Here is a 17,778-nt window from a genome sequence, read left to right as displayed (position 1 = left end):
CTTTAAGGTACTTCAATTTAAGGGCGGATTGAAATAACAATACACAGGCCGAGTAACATTAGTTGAAATCTGAGAAAACAAAAGACGGCAAGTTCATGAGGAAATCTAGTGAAGTTGACAGTTTGGCAGGTTTGATCCCGTCACTGTTGATTTGTTCTCTCAAGTGTTGAGGCTTCGGAGTGAAGTGATCATTACACCATTTGGCAAAACATCTGCGGCTGATCGTGCACTAATGCAACTACTTACACATAATCTGCCTTAATTAATTTCCAAATCTGTTGGGCAATGGAGGGCAGGGATTGAATCAGATACTAATTTTCAATTGTCACATTTCTTTTAATGAGAAATTGATCCGCGATTTGGCAAATGGGACGGTGTGCACTGTAACTGCGCTCAGAAGGAGGAGGAAGTTCCAATGAGAGCGGTTGTGGGAAGTCTTGATGATGTTTCTGAAACCTCAGTATGAAGTGTAGCTTGTGTTGTTAAGTCTCAACATGGGTCACTGTTAAAATCAGGAGGCCGCAAACAAAGATTCTGAAAATGAAGGTTTGTATTGAGCTAGTCACCATGCCTGTTTTAGGTGATCTCTAGAAACAGTAGTCTACATTTTCCTAGAATCTAATCACCATCATTATATTTTTGATGAATATAATTCCAGTCTGCACATGCACCGTTCCCAAACGCAGTTTACTTTAAATATTTAAAGACTGAGACGTTTGCAAGGTGTGTATACTCTGTTTTGAAGCCTTTTTCTTTCGCACTCTGCCCCAAAATTGTAAAGACGTGCCATTTAACTTGGAGGTAAATGTTTTAAAAACCCTCCCCATGACGCCCGCCCAGCCAATAGTGGGCCCCTGGGGGCGGGAGCCGGGAGCCACCCCCCCCCCCCGGCAAGCGTCTGAAGCAGAGGGGCTCCTCCGACTCGGCTCCTGCCAGATTTGGGGTATAGAGCTACTCCCCCCACCAGATGACTGTCAGTGCGCATTTCCTATTGGAGAGAGCCAGTGTGAGAAGTGAACACAGGAGACCGACAGGGGAAGAGTGCGCGTAAGAGAGGGATAGAGAGGGAGAGAGAGAGAGAGAGAGAGAGAGAGAGAGAGAGAGAGAGAGAGGGAGTGAGTGGGAACGGAGACACGGGAGAGAGAGAGAGAGTCCAGCGGAGAGGCAACTTCACCGGGGTTCATAGCCGCGCGCTGTCGAAGACGAGAGATCGCTCCGGCTGGGTGAAGAGTGGACCGTGGACCAGGCGACCGACTGGTGAACTGCTGGGGAGCGCGGTGAGAGGTGAAGGCTGCGCCAGCGGGACACTGGGACAGGAGCCACCGGGAGAAAGGAGACGATACAGCGGCGGAAAGTTACCAAGTATGGGGATGCGCTGTTGACAGAGAGTTTCACAGACTGCCTCGGACCATTTCAAGTCGTTTATTTAAAGCGGATGCTTTTACAGACGAGTCCCTGCGCGCGCGTCCGTCCGGCGATACCCCAGTGCCGCGGTGGACCATAACCTGCCCAGTGGCACACAGACCACGGACCGAGCGTAACCCTTCCGCGCAACAAACAATCAGCGGCCAGGGCGACCGCAATGCCTGCGTTATACCTCATCTTCTGCCTTATGGCCACAGGTAAGACGCACTTATTGTCACCGTTTTACGCAGTGCTCCTGTCGATGGAGAGGACGGACCGCGCTCCGAGCTGGCGCGCTGCGTCAAGCCATCCAGTGCGCCGGTGTGGAGCGGTGCATGCGATCTGCTGCAGTGCCACAGTTCACTGCTGTTAATTGCCGCTAAATGTTTTTAATCAGTTTCTGAAAGAGTGATTACATCAGGGAGGCGTCGCAGTCCGCGAGCCCACCCGCATCCCCGCATCACCGTGGGGGGGGGGGGGGGGGGGGGGGGGGGGGGGGGGTCGCTGTGATTGTCTCTGTGCTGGTTCTTTTGTCGGACGAGTGACAGATACGAGCTCTGTCGTGGCCGTTGGGGCTACGGGTGCAGGCGGCGCGCGAACGGAGAGGCAAACTTGAGATTTTTAAAACCCCGGCGCGGAGTCATTGCTCCGGACTGCAGCGCGGGTGCGTATCCACCCATGTGTCCATTCACGAATTTGTTTTTGTTTTTTTATTGTGATGGAAAGGAAAAAAAGCTCTGGTATTGAAGCAGGTGCGGGAGATGATAAAACTACAGTGCAGAGAAAATGAGACGGCGCCGCGCAGAGCTCCGCATCTGACCCCCCCCCCCCGAAGTTAGTCAGCGGTCCCCAAAATTGATTCCCATTAATAGGCGAGACACTAAAGCGATGGGTTTTTTAACCTGATGAAACGATGTGGAAATGGGATGTCGTTGTCGCGTCTGTGGCTTTTTCCCCCTCGCTGTATTGTAATCCAACACATCCACGGGCACTGTGGACGGTGCGTAAACGACAGAGGGGGCCCGGCTTGGCGGGTAGAAGACACAGAGACGGAGAGAGAGTGAAGCCAGAGACGGGGAGGGAAGAAAGGCAGAGAGAGACAGAGAGTCAGCATTTGTTTTGCTGGAGACACAACACACCTGTTTGCCCCCCCCCTTCACCCCTGCTGCTTTTGTGTCTTCATGAATCCCTTTTAGCAAAATCACTGGACATGCTCGTACTCAAACTGCCCAGCATCGAATGAAAATCAGGCTTGAAAACGTGGAAAAAAGACACAGATCCAATGTGTGATCTTTTTCTTTGAATGAATAGGTGGTGTTGGTGTGTATGTTTTGGCTTATAACAGCAGCTTTTTCCACCTTTTATGGTTAACATCTGTTTTTTCGCCCCTAGTCTAAGTACAATCACTATCAACATGCAGACGCTCTGAGCAGCTGCTGGTACAATTTACCCCTAATAATTTAGTGCCGCAAAAAAAACAACAACAGAGCTTTCAGCAATTAACACGAGCAACTGTAAACTCATCCACTTTCCCCCAGACTTGTTGATACACTAGTTGATGTTGTTAACATTCAGCACCAGACAGCTTCACACTGACACAGATCTTGTAAGCACGGGACAAAGGATGGATCTTCTCTGGCTTGTTTTGTCCCCCCCCCCCCCCCCCTCTCTTTTCCTTGACCAGTCACACTAGTGTGAAGCTTCCGGACGGAATCACATGCAGTTTCACCATAGCTTTCAAGATCACAAATGGCAGAGCGTGCTAAATAGCCATTTGTTGTGAGAACATCTTTACCTCCAGGCTCAGTTCCGCATGGTTTTGTCATTATTCAAAGATCGGGGGGGTTGACTTGACACCAGCAGACCTCTGCTCCCTGACAGACTAGCAACAGCTGGATGAGACGAGGCGCTGTAGCCAGACAGTGGAATATTTACCGCCCCCCCCCCCCCCCCACCACCACCACACACACACACACACACACACACACACACACACACACACACAATGAAAACGGCAACAGCTGCCCTAATTAGAACCTAAGAGACCCTAGACCTCATTTATTGTGCCAGTCTTAAAGAATCACCAATGCTCAAAATTAGTTGCACTCATATTGTAGGATCAAAAAACTGGCCACTGCACATGGCCTCACTTTGAAATCTGTGGCACGCTGTATACATTTGTATATATCCAGTCTTGTACGACGCTGATAATTTACTTGCTGGGAAAGTCCCCTGGCTCCCGGAGGAATTGGATTCCACACTGCATCAGTATTCTGAGTAATCTTCAGCGAGCTCTTCTCTGGAACCTTTTGCTTTGGGTCGCTTGCGTCTCATTGGGCCGAGTTCAAAGGCTGTGAGCTGAGATTACAAGTTTCCTCTCCCTTCCTCTTAAGTCATGTCGCCACTCATGGCTCACCATAGCGAGTGCTGCCGTGGAAATTTCCCCACCTTGCCTCCTCTCACAACTCTTTTTAGCCTGGTTACAGAATATGTGACTGCGGAACACGAGGACATTGAGAGTGTATCCGCTAAATGGGCCGGAGGCGGCCTGCCGACTCTCACCAAAGGTTGAAAGCCTGCTCACACACAAACCTCATGTAGGCACACACAGAGAGCTGAGGAAGTGATGAGCCCTGGCTGCCCCCTCTCCTCCCCACCACATCTTTCCCCTCAGCATTACCAGAGATTTCTCTGTTCCTCATGTAACCCAGATCTTGTTTGTGGATGCAGTGGCATCGTGGCCCAACTTGTTTGTTTTGGCGAACTGTGCATATTCTATGAACTGCAGTTCTTTCACTCTTTGAGTTCTTGTGAAGGGAGCGAGGGGTACGCAGAGGGAGAGGGAGTTTAAAATGGGAAGGGGTGTGGGGGACAGAGGGAGGGAGGGGAGTCGTGTTGCAGGATAAGACTCAGAGAGTGTCACCAGTGTCTTGATGATTAAGCTGACAAGCAGCGGGGAAACACTGAGGAAGATCGCTGAGCATCGTTAACCTTTTCTCCATCTTGTTACTCCTGTCTCCCTCTGTCACACCAACACACAAACAGACATGCGCGAGCACACACACACACACACACACACACACACACACACACACACACACACACAAACACACAGACACGCACACACACACACACACACACACAATCACAAACACAAACACACACGCTCTCTCTATCTCTCCTTTTACTTTTCTCAACCTCAGCCTCATTCCCTGTATACCTCCGTGATACAAAGAGACTGAGTATAAAAGCGGCTAAGCGGTAGAAAGTTTGGAAGCATGAACCCCAGCCAGCCGACGAGTTAGATATGTGGTGCAAAGTAGTGCAGACCCAGCAGAATCCGAACTCTGCAGAGTCTTGAACACAAGTGTCTTGCATTATTTAGGAGACATAGTCATGGCAAAGTTATAGATGAATTTTGGCCTACTTTGATTTCTCGTCTCTGTGTAATGGTTTTGCTGCCGGGGTGTTGTACTGAGCGTGGATTTAGATTCACTTCTGGCCACAAATCAAATGGGATGATCCCTGCGTCCGTTACAGCTATATGTTAATCTATATCCAAGATAGGTTTTGTAGTTCTCCTAAGCATTTTAAACAAGCAGCTATGAAGTTTCCTTATAGAAAGCCTGTAGATTTTCACCTTCACAAATCATTTGGTCGCGCAGACAAGCACACACACACACACACACACACACACACACATAGACGCGCACAAACAGGCAGTAATGAATGATGGAGTTCTTAAACAATGGCCTGCTGTTTCCTCTCATCCTGAAGACGTGTCATGCACTCATGCCATTGTCTTTCTGCCCTTCTTCATAAACAGACATCCTCCCACTCCCCCTTCCCCGCACACTCACTTGCATGTAAGGAGAAAACTGGAGGGAGACAGGAAACTATGGCGCTTCATAATGTTGCTTGTCTCTAATCAGCTTCGCCACACGGGTAAACACAGATAAAGAACTTGGCAGTGTGTCCTGAGGCTTTGCTATCAGCGCTAAGCAACTTCACTGGATGTCTGCGCCGCTATGGCTCAGCACAGGAAGCCAAAGGAGCCAGGTAGCAAACCGTGGATGGCACTTGGCCCCTTCCAGTATTATTTTTACCTCTCCCCCCCGCCTATCCTCTTTTTGTCTTCGCTTTCTCCTTGTGTCTGTCTCTGCACATCCTCACCTTGTCTTCCTCGGGGTCAGTCGGAGGAATCCGGGGAGGAAATGACAGGGAACAGGACAATGGAGGGAGCGTGTCAGCTTCCTGCGATTGCCTGGAGTCTTCTTCCCCAGCTAGAGCACTTCAGGCTGTATCATAAGTGTGCAGACTGGTGGGGGAGAGCACAAACGTGTTTACATTTATTCTTCTGTACAAACACAGTAATGGAAAGAAAAGAGAGGGCGAGGGAGAAAAGGGGATTAATTCTGTGCATGTCATTAAAACAGACCCCCGAGGGAAACAGTTACTTTTATACAGTGGCAGCTATTTTGAGAAAGACTTGGATTGCATTTATCTCCCACCAAAATTCAAGTGTCACTTCCTTCCAGAGAGATGGATAACCATGTCAAAAGACCCTCGGCCCAGAAACCAACATACAACAGAAAAATTGCAGACATACTAGACTGCACATTCATTTTTATTTTCTAATCAATTCCTGCCCTGCAAGACAAGAATTTCATATCTCCTGCCGAGACACAGAAACCAACAGCAAATTGAAATTTATCTTCTGCGTTGCAGCAATATCTGTTCCTGTGTTATCTCCACTAGCCGGGTTCCTTAACCTCGTATTGGAGATAGCTCTGTTGGAGAAGGATTCTGGCAGCTGAGAAGGGGCTTCGGAAAAAAATGAAGTTCCTTTAGGAACATCATCAAACAACACTGATTTAACAATAGATGCTGATTTGTTTTACATCTATTTTTATTTCCCCGTATATGAAATTTGATTGTCACTCACTGAACAGAAGATCTGAAGCATTCAGCATAGTGTGCAAGGGCTTGTGGCATGTGCACATCATCCAGAAATGACTCACTAGGAGCTCACGGAAGCAACACCCTTAACACATATGCACACACTCGCCGAGGTCAAGGGCACACACTGGGGCAGAGGATGATAAGCTGAGATGAGTGTTTGGCATCTTCAGGGCTGTGTGCCCTTTCTGGAGCAATTCGTCAAAGTCCAACTGTCTAATTAATGATGCTTCAGTTCTCAGGACATGTCATCTCCTTATTCAACTAGGGGTAAAAACACATTGAAGGAAACTGGAGAATGCCTGCCTGCTGTTCACTGTGTTAGTGATGGAAACAGTGCATATGCTTTTGGGACTACATACCCCAAGTATTCATTCCTTGAAGACCAGCCCCCCGCCCCCATATTCTGCTTTTCATCTCTCCTTCCCCTCAGTTCAAACTGCCAGAAACGCCAGCGCTAATATTGTGTTAGTGACTCAACCATTAACCAAAATAGTGCATTGGCTGTGGCTGAGTCTCTTCTTCCTCTGCACAATGAAAGCCTGCTCTGTGCTGTTGTAGGAGGCAGGGTGATGGGTTGGAGAAAGTGTGTTTGCCTTTTTTTCCTTTTGTTTTTTTTGCCAGGGGGAGATGGAGTGTGTGTGTGTGTGTGGGGGGGGGGGGTCACCCTGGGAGGTCGGTGAGAGAAGGCAGCCAATTTGTTATTAACTGAGAGATGTCAGTCAGAGTTTATCGATCAAGCTTTTAACTGTGGCTCCTTCAATGGCAAAGCATGTTAATGTTATTGAGCCGCGTGGAGACGTGAAGCACAGTGAAGTGTGTGGGTGGCGGAGGTGGGTGGCGGTTGAACCGGCCAGAGGGTAAGGTGTGTCTCTCTGCTGCCGCCTGTTTGGCCAAAGAATGCCGAAGCAGAAACGGCAATGTGCGCAGCATGAGAATTGGGGGGGTGGGAGAGGGGATGGAGAGAGAAGGAAAGAAAAGGAAGGCAGAGGGGTCAAAGGGATTTACTGCCAGGAGCCTAGCATTTCAGGTAATGGATACGCTTGTATTGGTGTAAACCAAACCTGCTGTTTTTCTTCCATCATGGCAGAGGTGAAAAAAACAACAAAGGTGCAACTGACTGCAAGTCTGAGGGGGATTAATAGAAAGCTGATATTTCAACACCTCGGGCTAAACATTAGATCTCAGGTGTGCACATGGACGTGCAGAAAGTGGTTGTGTGCGTGTAGGTGTCAGTGTGTAGAGCTGTGGATTGGGGGTGGATGAGGGTGAGGTAAGGAAGGTGTATAGTGGGAGCCTTTTCTACTTCTGCCACATTCCTGTGAGGCTGCCGCCAGGAGGGCAAAAGCACATGGCTAAGTGCTTCCCAAGCTGGCTGAGGGGAACCCAACACCCCTGCTGGAGGAGGCACCCAGCCATTGTTCCAGCACATTGCACTCATCTGACTGAGGCATCCTAGTGCCGTGCAGATCCCTGGGGCCTGGAAAGAGAACGAAGCAGGGGAGGAGAGGGACTGACTGTTCCCTGCTCAGACTGTCCACAGATGGGACTACGGCACAGGATGCTGGCTGTTTGCTTTAGAAAGTCCCAGGCGTTGGCTTTGCAGTAGTGGTGTGAAGAATGCTCTGGGGGATGGAGGAGAGGAGAGGATAGGAGAGGATAGGAGAGTGCCATAGGAGACAACAGCAGGGAGAGAAAGGGAGAACGGGGCAGATAGAGAGAAAGAGAAAGAAAGGGATAGAAAAAGGACCTTGCCTAATATGATGTCAGTGTGAATATAGTGTCAGTGCCAAGAAGGGAAGACAGATGATACAGCCATACAATGATAGGGTAGTTGGGCGAGAGAGTGTGCAAGTCCTCCCCTGTTCCCAAACAGAGACATATAGAGCTGGAGATAATGGAGAAGGGAGGGAAAATAAAGAGAGTAAGCGAGGGAGGGAAAAGGACGGGATGAGATGCAGGGAACCCAGGCTGCATCCATCATGTGGTTTGGTGCAGAAGCCATTTGTACCTATTGTTCTCCATAATTTGTTTTCTCAGAGCCTGCAACGGGAGGGGTGACGGCGAGAGACAAAGCTACAGAAGCCATTTATTTTTTCACTAATGACATAAGTGAGACAGCGTAATTAGACGTATAGCTAAATAGACAACAGGCTGAGAGCGAGATGCACAGAGGGAGATAGACAGGGAGGTGTAGACGAATTCAAATTGATGAGCGCCATGGCCCTCTCTGTTTCACATTTCAAGAGTGCAAGGGAACATGTTAAAAGGAGTAAAGGGGATAGAGAAGGATAAAGGGAGAGGAAAAGGGATGGGGCGATGGACGGGATAAAAGATAGGAGGGTAGGAGAGAAAAGCCCTCTACACAGGCTGCACTTTGAGGTGCGGCCCAGTGCTGCTGGAATAGTCACCTCATTTAATACACCTGCTGAGCAGGAGGGGGAAGAGAGATATAAGGAGATGCCGTAAAGAAAGGGAGAAAAGGGCAAAAGAGAAGAGAGAGAAGAGGAGACGGATCGCATCTCTGCATCTTCAGATCAAAGGCAGAGAGTGGGTACAGAAAGCTGTTTGTTGTGGCTTGTTTGGGAGGGTCTGTGTCGGTGTGGGGTCACTGAGTGACCCGGCCCGCTAGTCTGTGCAGGCGGTATTAAACTCCAACGTGCCAAACCCTTGAAGGAATCCGTGGCCTGATCATGACTTATTTTCTAGAGAGATGTTTTGATGTGGCAAAGTTGCAGTGAAGTCATTGAACCTGTGTAAGTTTTCTGGTAAAAGAGAAGTTTTGTTCAAAGCAGCAAAGTTTTGGGGGGGAAAAAAGATTTCTACATCTTTCCAATTATTGAAAAAAAAAAGACCCTCGTTCTTAACTCGCTGGTGTGTTGTCGGATGGTCTGTGTGTGCTGATGCAGTTGTGCATCTGCTCAGGTTCACATGTCGGCGGTGTGCGTGGGTGTGTTTAGCATGTCACCAGTCTTTCAGGACTGTGATACAGGGGAAGACAAATAGGCTCTTAATGAAGCCACTCAATCACAGGCCAGTTAAAACAGCTGACCTAATATCGAGGGGCAGTCAGGCCTGATCGGAGGCCTATTGAAGCCGGCCGAGAGAAGCTCTTGGGCCGTCACACTTTAGATTTGCCATTCAGCGCGCCATAGACGTCGGCCTAACTACCCTTCTTTCTCCAAACACTCCTCTGACACACTATAGAGGCTCAAGTCAACGCCCTGATTGTGCTTGGGAGTTCTTTAAAAAACAATTTAAGCTCAGGCCTTTGTTTAACTCCCCAGGACCTGAAGCTGGGTCATATTGTATTGGTTGTGTGTCTGAGTGTGTGTGTCAGTGTTGTCTTTGGGGCTAAAGTTTAGGCTTTTGTGTGAGCCGTCTTTGAGCATGTGATACTTTTTTTCTAAGAAAAGAACTGGTTGTATCTCAGAACTGGCACAGACCCGTTTTTTTGGGATGGAGGAGAGAAATCAATGGCCCAATTCAACCCATTACAGCCATGACTGTTGCCCCAGTGGCTTGGAAATACACAGTGGTCATGCGGATCCCTTTTTTACCTCCAGGCCTGGATCACAACTGAAGCTCCGATTCATTCCTCCTCGCTTTAATTTTTTTTTCTAAAAGTACTCTGAGGTTTTCAAAGACTCACATGATGGTGACGAGGCAACAGATCCCTCTTTTTTTGTGTGTGCGAAACGAATGAGGCCGCTATTCTGCCAGGTTTTCCGGAGGACAAGCATAACACTGGGCTGCAATTTTCCTCAACAAATAATGGCTCCTCTAGTCCTCTCACCTTCCGGCCTTTGCCTCTTTGATCCTAGGTAATGTGTTAACAGGCAACAGGTTCATGGAATAACCATAACATTAGTATGTGTATTCTCGCTGAGGTGCCAGAGTGTGCGTGTGCGTGTGTGTTTTCTCACCAACTAATGATTGCTTCATGTGCCCACTGAGGCGACGATGACCTGTCTCCGGTGGGGCATTGCTTTTTTGTTCAGCCCCTCTGTGTCAGCCTCAGCCCATGATGGCCACGGCCCTCTCTCACACTAAAACGTTAATGACACTAGTCTAATAAGTGCTCGCGGTTCCATACAGGGGACCCCGGAAACCACAGCCCCATTGTGAGCTGGGCCAATCAGAGTACAGAGGACCCACTGCATCACTAAGAGATTTCACACACACACACACACACACAAAGAAACCTGCTTGGACTCGCAATCCAAAAGTTGGCATGTTGGTTAATTGGGACAGGAGTTAAAAAAAAATAAAGAGAGAGACAGAGAGAGAGAGAGAGAGAGAGGAACAGGTCGTATTTTCAGATTTGTGACGGCTGAGGTTCAGCTCGTCGCTCCTTCCCATTTAGCTCCCTCACTCCCTCTGGTAAGCGCTCCTCCCGAGGGCGATGCAGAAAAATGATTTTGCCTCCCTTCATCCCTCTCCCTCGCACCAGATAATTCAATCTGTTCAATATCAAATAATCTCTCCCTTTTTTTCAGCTTATTTTAACCTTATCGCTCAAACAGCTACCTCGAGGGCATGAGCCTCGCTCCACCCTGGAAAAAAAAAAAAAACACATGGGGAGAGAGAGCCCAGGAAAAGAAGAATGGCAAATAGCTCTCCGAGGAGCGATTTTAAAAGCCTCTGTTTGCCATTCTCATGGGCCATATGTGAAACAGCCGGCAAATAGATTGAAAGAGAGAAGAATAGTAAAGGATGGAGAGATACAGGAGGAGATAAAGGAGGACAGAGACAAGTGTTGGTCATGCGAGTTGTGGTACTTGAGATCTGGTGCTCTAACTTGTGTCCCACAGCACTTAACATGCCCCCAGCCTTCTCTCCTGGCAGTTAATTAGAATCCAATAAGGTTGCCGCCTGTTGGTCATTGTTCCTCCAGTGTGTTTACCCTTTCCAGAGGCTCCATTCGCTGCTTAATCTGCCGAGAAGCTGAATGTCAATAGGTCAGGCCAAGAATCCAGAGCCCCGAGAGAGGGGGAGAGACAGAGCGAAGGAGGAAGGAGAAGGGATCAGGGGGATGAAGGAAAGGGGTCAGTCCTCTCGCTCCTCTCAATATTTTTCTTTGCCGTTCCATCCTCGTTGTTGTTGTCCACCCGGCCCCCTCCTCCTCTCTTGCGTCTCCCCTTCTCTTCTTTTCTTCTCACTACTAATCCGTCCTCTTGATTGTTCTAAGCTGCTTTCAGCCAGCCCCTGGGAGGGCGGGGGGGGGGGGGGGGGGGGGGGGGTTCAGAGTCTGTTTTAATTAAGATTTAAAAGAAGACTCCCTCAAGAAGGGAGATTTAAGAGCACGATGGACTGAGCTGAGTAAATGAGTGCAGGTAGGAGAGATTGTAGAGAGCGCTCAGCAAACATCAGAAATCCGTAAGAGGAGAAAGTTAAAAAGCTATCATTTAACACACATATCCGTGCACACTGCACACACGCACACGAAGGCTGCCAGACTCTGAGGCATTCGAGTGGCTAAGCCAAATGGGATTTTTTTTTTTTCTTCATTTATTATCAGGCGGCACAATCTATATAGATTGATCTCAACTTCCTGTGATTCATACCATATCCTGCGAGGGTGATATGGGATCAGTGGTAGCCAGCAGGTGAGCTGAGGGAGTTATCTTCACACTCTGTCTAATGATCGATCATCTCACCAGATGGGCTTAAGAGCCTGTAAAGCTCCGCTTGTTTATCAGAGCCCCAAACCCGAGGCCTCTCAGTAGATGTGACCTGCAGAGAAAGTCTTGCTTCGCAGATAGAGAGATAAAATGCCTGAAAGAGAGAAAGGACCTCAAGAGACGTGGTTCAAAAAGTTGAAAGTTTGCTGGAATTTGTTGTTTTGTCTTTGTAGTGTGACCAGTGTGGATAGAAGCTGAACTCGGCTTGCTGCGTAATGTGGTTCTATTTGGGTGCCAATGTCGCCGTAGCGGATGCTCGAGACGTTCCTGTTAGACACTTAATTAACTGGCTTATCGCTGCAGGACAAAAGGAGATTTCTCTGTAGAAGCCTGGCCGCCAAAGATACATGCACTGTTAGCATCCAGCATTTCTTTACTGCTACCGCGCGGACATTGTGTCGCAGACAAAGTGTGTGTCCATTTGTCAGTGCAGCAGGAGAAAAGGCGCGTGTTATGCGTTTGGTAAAACAGTCACATAGTACACATCTGCCCCTTCTGCAGACCACACATTCTCCATCCAGAAAAAAAAAACCCGGACAAAAAGACACACCCCAAAACAGAGTGCACAATGAAGTGTTTAAGTTCATCAAGCCTCAGACTTCGGTGCAGCCGGTAAATTGTTAAAGGCCAGGCAAGGGTCAAGAGCCCAGCCCATGGCATTCTCTGCCATGATACATCCCAACACACAGCCACCATATGTCCAGGGTTTCACAGTCATTGAGCCGACCCACCCGGCGTGACAAAGACTATTCACACCCAGTTGACTCTGAGGAAATCTGCAATGCCATGGTATGATTCGGACAGAATGCAGCACTAGCTGTTACAGAAAAACAATAGTGCTGGAACTTACAGAGAAGCAAAGGGGCTTTCAGCGAAAACGGGGGTACGTAGACAAAGAACTTTACAAAGCACTTTGAGCGGATCAACGTAGAGAACGATCTTGCCCTCAGCTTGCTGCAGCTCCATCGTTTGCCTCCATCAAAGCCCCCGGAGACTCTCCCAGCACACTCGGCCCCCGTCACTCACAACTCTGTTAATAAGGCCAGCAGTAAACGCTAGGAAAGATATGCAGGGATGAAAGATCCTTCTCTCATGTTCTCGCTTTGAGGATGTGTTTCCGGGTGTCAGGGGGAGGTGGGGAAAATGCAGCTTTATAGAGTAATGCTGCATTTTAATAGAAACAATAAACCCATCTGCTTATAAAATAATATTGTGTGCCCCATATACTGTTGTGTAGTAGCTCTGGGGATTTTTGGCATAGAATGAACCCCCCCACACACACACGCACACACACACACCTCTACTAAGCTAAAGGTATAGAAGAAGCTCATGCTAAAGAATAAAGTATGTGGATCTCCTGGGGTGGATGTGTGTGTGTGGGGGGGCGGGGGGGATCACACATATTTTTAACTGTAGCGATTAATATCTGGGAAAAAAAAGGTCAAACTTGACTTGAAATGCTCCAGTATATCACAGTTACTTTCAGAGCCTGCATTTCATACATCAATCCCCGCTGTGATGTCTCATCAGCCTGGTCACACAGGAGAGACCCACGCTGCACATTATCAAAGATTGATGGTGTGTCCTAGTTAAAGACAGGGGGAGGAGAGTGACGACTGGTTCGCGAAGGGAACTTTGCGTTACCCTCAGCCTTTTCTGAGGTGTTGACATCGCGCGGCTTCTCGCAGTCCAATGCAAACCTCATCGCTGCGACGCCAAGCTTCACCACTGCGTCACCCACAGACTTGACCCCGACATGTATGTGGGCTTCTGGCAAATGCAGCAATTTAAGGGGCAGTGCTCTCGCACAAGACTGACACAGGAAGCTCAAGACAAGGGCTGAGCCTTCCGTCGCCTGCCGTCTCCTCCCGTCCGCCCTCTTCCTCATCCTCCCCTGCAACAGAAGACAAAACAAACTGACAGAACAAACAGGCAGATTATCCTAAATCCTTTTTTCTCTAACACACACCCTAACCATCTCTTATATCCACTGTTCACCATCATCCTACCCGTTTCTTGTTCAGAGTGCTTGCTTAATAATGAATTGATTAATTAGTTCGCTCATTAATCATTCATTCATTAATCATGGCCTGATTTTTCTAGAGGAAGCGGTGCAATCTGAAAAAAGAAAAAAAAAATCCTGACTTCACATTTCACTCTAATTATGCTCCTTTACTAATCAACGCTTAAGAAACGGAGTTTCAGGAAATTAGTTTCCCCCTTCCATTCTATTTCTCAACACGAAGCAGGATGTATTGAGGGTTGGCAGGTAACATTTTCTTCCTCTCTGTCTCGTGCTCTGGTAGCTCTTTGTCATCAGTAATTTGAAGGGAACGTTTCAAGTTGTCGACACCATGACATTTGATGTTAAATTAATAGTCGTCTGTTCTCCGCCTCCAGATGAAAGGGAGCAGAGATTCTGGTCACAGACTTACCACGGACATTGATTAATAAATGGCAATTTGAAGGCCGTTTGTACGAGCAGAGAGGTGGCAGCATTGTGAATCACACACTTATTGTTTTCACTGCGTCCATGGCTCTCCGGGGAGAGGAGGTAATTTGTTTAATCGCCAGGAGTTATGTTCTGTGGACGGAGGGACGGGACGATGGGACAGCTCAGAGATGTCTCCTGTAATGTGGAGCACAGGAGGGAAAGCGACGAGGAACATTTTAAACAGGTTTAATTAGAAGTGTTATTGTGCCTTTGTGTTCCTGTTGGATGCAGAGTTCACATCACAGCTCGGTGGCTTCCTCTGAAGGGGCTCTTGTCAGCTGCTGACAAAAAAGAATTATGCATCAAATTAAAGAGAGCTCCAGTGAAATGGAGGCAAGTCGGGCATTAACCTCTAAGCTTTAAAAAGCACACATATTAAGCAACACTAATGAGACTCTCATTGAGCTGGCTGTGTTTTATATTCAAACACACACAAAAGCACAGCTTTGACTTCAATGTGCCATTGCTGCGTCTGAATGAGGTTCCCTCGCTTATTCATCTCACCGGCAGCAAACGCTGCACAAGTGAACAATAGCATAGATGGCCCTTTTACTCCTAATGAGATGCATACATTTACAACATTACCACCCTCATTAAAAAAATAATAATAAAGGAAAAAAGTATTAATTATGAAACGCACTACTTCCTATCGTGAAGAGCCAAGGGGGTCTCCACTGGGCTCAATTAGGAAGAGTAGGCCGCAAATCCCCAGACTAAATTAATTGACACCCCAGGGCATTAGGCCCAGAGTCCCAGTACAGAATCTATGTGGAGAATTCCTTTGTTTTCATTTCCACTGCCTTTTAGAAAGAGCAAGAGAGGGAGGCAATTTGAACATTATCTCCTCATTGTTTTATGGATTTTAAATCTGTTATTTATATATATATTCATGTGTTTAGTTTATTTGTCGTGTCTACATCAGGGCGAAGGATTTCCTCTTTTTTTTCCTTCTTTTGTTTTTATCCTGTCCCATCATTGAGTTTCCGTCACATGTTGCGCACTGTTGCTGTTTCATCCGCCATGTCAACTGTTATGCACACACTAAACCGGGGCTTTTGCAAACAGCACAAGAAGTTAATGATTTAAAAGCACAGTAAATTATACTGAAAGCCCCTCCATCTAAACACTGCTGAGCCAGAAGAGAGGGAAATTGCGACGGGGAGAGAGAGAAAGAGGAGAAAAAGAATCGGGTGGAGAGGGGGTGGGGGCTGGGGGGTTGAAGACAGAGAGACAGAAAAGGGCTGGAACTGTGACACAGATCCAACCAGCAGCTGTCCTGCCGTTGAAACACCAGGGGGTAAGCAGGAACGAAATGACAAGACTAGCTCAATCACCATCTTGTCAACACTGCTGGCTGATATGTACAGACAATTTCATACCGCCGCCACTAACTCCCTCCTCTCCACCCCCCCCCCCCCCTTTTTTTTTATTGGCTTTTTTATTTCCTGTCGTCCTGCCAGCCAGCCAGCCAGTCACTTGCTATCTGTCTACACGGAGTCAGCTCTCAGCTCTTTGGCTCCTGGCTTCAGAGTGGGGGAGCTGTTTAAGAGCTGTGCTAGAATTATACTCAAAGAAATGCTTCTTCTGCCCACTGGAAACCCTAAAGATATGGGACTGTGGCAGTCCGTGTGCGCGTCTGTGAGAAGACACTACAAGAACGGGTGTATTTATGGCACATTGTTGGGCACTGCAGCACAGTGAGTGCGCAAACCATTCACATGCGCTCACACACAGACTGTCACATCAGCACTCTTACCCCCCCTCCCCTCCTCCCCTTTCCTTCCCTTCTTCCTTTCCTTGTATACATACCACTCAATTACTCTATCCACTGCATCTGTTGTAGCAGGTACCCAGGGAGAAACTCTGCCGCTGCTCGCCCATGCTATCAGCCTCACTGCTGCCTGATGTGTGCATTGCCCTGTTCCAGCAGAGAAAACCTTGTGGTGACGGCCTCGTAGACGGACTGATTACAGCGTTCCGTCAGTCCCCACTCAGGCCGGCTCCTTTGCAATTGGGATCTGACAGGAGCCCACTTTTTCCATTTTTACTTCACCTCAGTTTTCCCATCTTTCTCACATGCAGTGGCACTTTTTCTCCTTGTGGTTCCCCCCCTACTCCGCTTCCTTGAGTGTTGTGTTGACAAGCTGACACAAACCCCTTTGATTTTCACACCGGGGATGCAGGGAGTGAGAGAAAGGGACATGGGATACAGGATAGAGCAGAGGAAGAGGTGGGGAGAGAAAGTGCAAGGCAAGAGATGACAGCTGACACGGAGTCTGGGAAAGCAGAGTGATGGAGGAAAGCCATGGAGAAAGCAAATCAACAATTAGTAACACCTTATATAACTCTCAAAGGGAGCCCGCTTGGCATTGATTTCAGGGATCATGGCTCACTGACTGTAGACATATGAGTGATAAACAGAGGAATGAGAGGATGGGGCTGGAGTATGCAGGAATTTAAAAAGAATGCCCTGGGTGGGGGTATCACCAGTGCGGGGGGGGGGCAGGGTGGATGAGCGGGTTCACTCTCTAAAAAGGGGTCTAGGTCTGAGCCAAGATTTCCACAATGGAATAAAGGCTGAAAGGGGAGGCTAGGGGGATTAAACTCCAGCAAAACAGCTCTTTAAAAGCTGTTAGACTGCAATTTGGGCACAAAAAAAGATAGGGAGAGTTGGAGGGAGGGAGTGCAGCTGGAATGCAACGTGGGAGAGAAAGGATTGGAGAGAGGCCTGGCTGCAGGAAGGTATGAAAGCGGAGGCCATCTGCACAGGCACAAACGGAAGCTCGCAAACGATCCAAGTCGAAGAAAAACACAGGTACTGTGTCAGTGCATGTGTCGGGTGCCACAAGTTGGTGGGTGGCATCTGCCGTTAGCCCCCTCCAAGCCCTCAGAAGTTCTGTGGGAGTCATGGCAATAAGCTTAGTGGCCAAATCAAACATGAGATGGGTGCAGGGTCCCCTCTGGGACCAACTCTTCAGCTACCTCAGCACTATGGTGTGCTTGTGTGTGTGTGTGTGTGTGTGTGTGTGTGTATGCACATATACAAGCGCACGCACAGGAAAAGGAAGACAAAAGAGCCTGAATCAAAACAAAGGGATAATAATTCCATACAGAGAGAAATGGAGCTTGCATTTTCCAGCCTGATTTAGAAGCCTTATCTAGACATGGCACAATGGATGGCATTTGGGGAAAAGGGTTGTTTATTCCAAGCTTGACACTTTTTTGCCAATTGCCCTG

At 48.1% G+C, this 17,778-nt stretch overlaps 1 protein-coding gene across 4 annotated transcripts in view; it reads left to right on the top strand.

Moving 5' to 3' along the window:
* The first annotated feature begins 942 nt into the window (after positions 1-942).
* Positions 943-17,778, top strand: part of kirrel3l (kirre like nephrin family adhesion molecule 3, like) — a 33,003-nt gene continuing 16,167 nt past the window's right edge. For 3 of the 4 annotated variants that reach the window (XM_035635810.2, XM_035635819.2, XM_035635793.2), the window contains exon 1: positions 943-1,622. In XM_035635810.2, coding sequence (XP_035491703.1) covers positions 1,583-1,622 — 40 coding nt within the window. In that variant the 5' untranslated portion in view covers positions 943-1,582. The remainder of the gene's footprint in view (positions 1,623-17,778) is intronic. The other variant, XM_035635801.2, reaches the window with a different exon arrangement.

This window comes from Scophthalmus maximus, chromosome 1, assembly GCF_022379125.1.
Source record: "Scophthalmus maximus strain ysfricsl-2021 chromosome 1, ASM2237912v1, whole genome shotgun sequence".
Taxonomy (NCBI): Eukaryota; Metazoa; Chordata; class Actinopteri; order Pleuronectiformes; family Scophthalmidae; genus Scophthalmus; species Scophthalmus maximus.
Note: the sequence above shows the minus strand (reverse complement) of the source record. Positions and strands in the feature narration are given on the sequence as shown.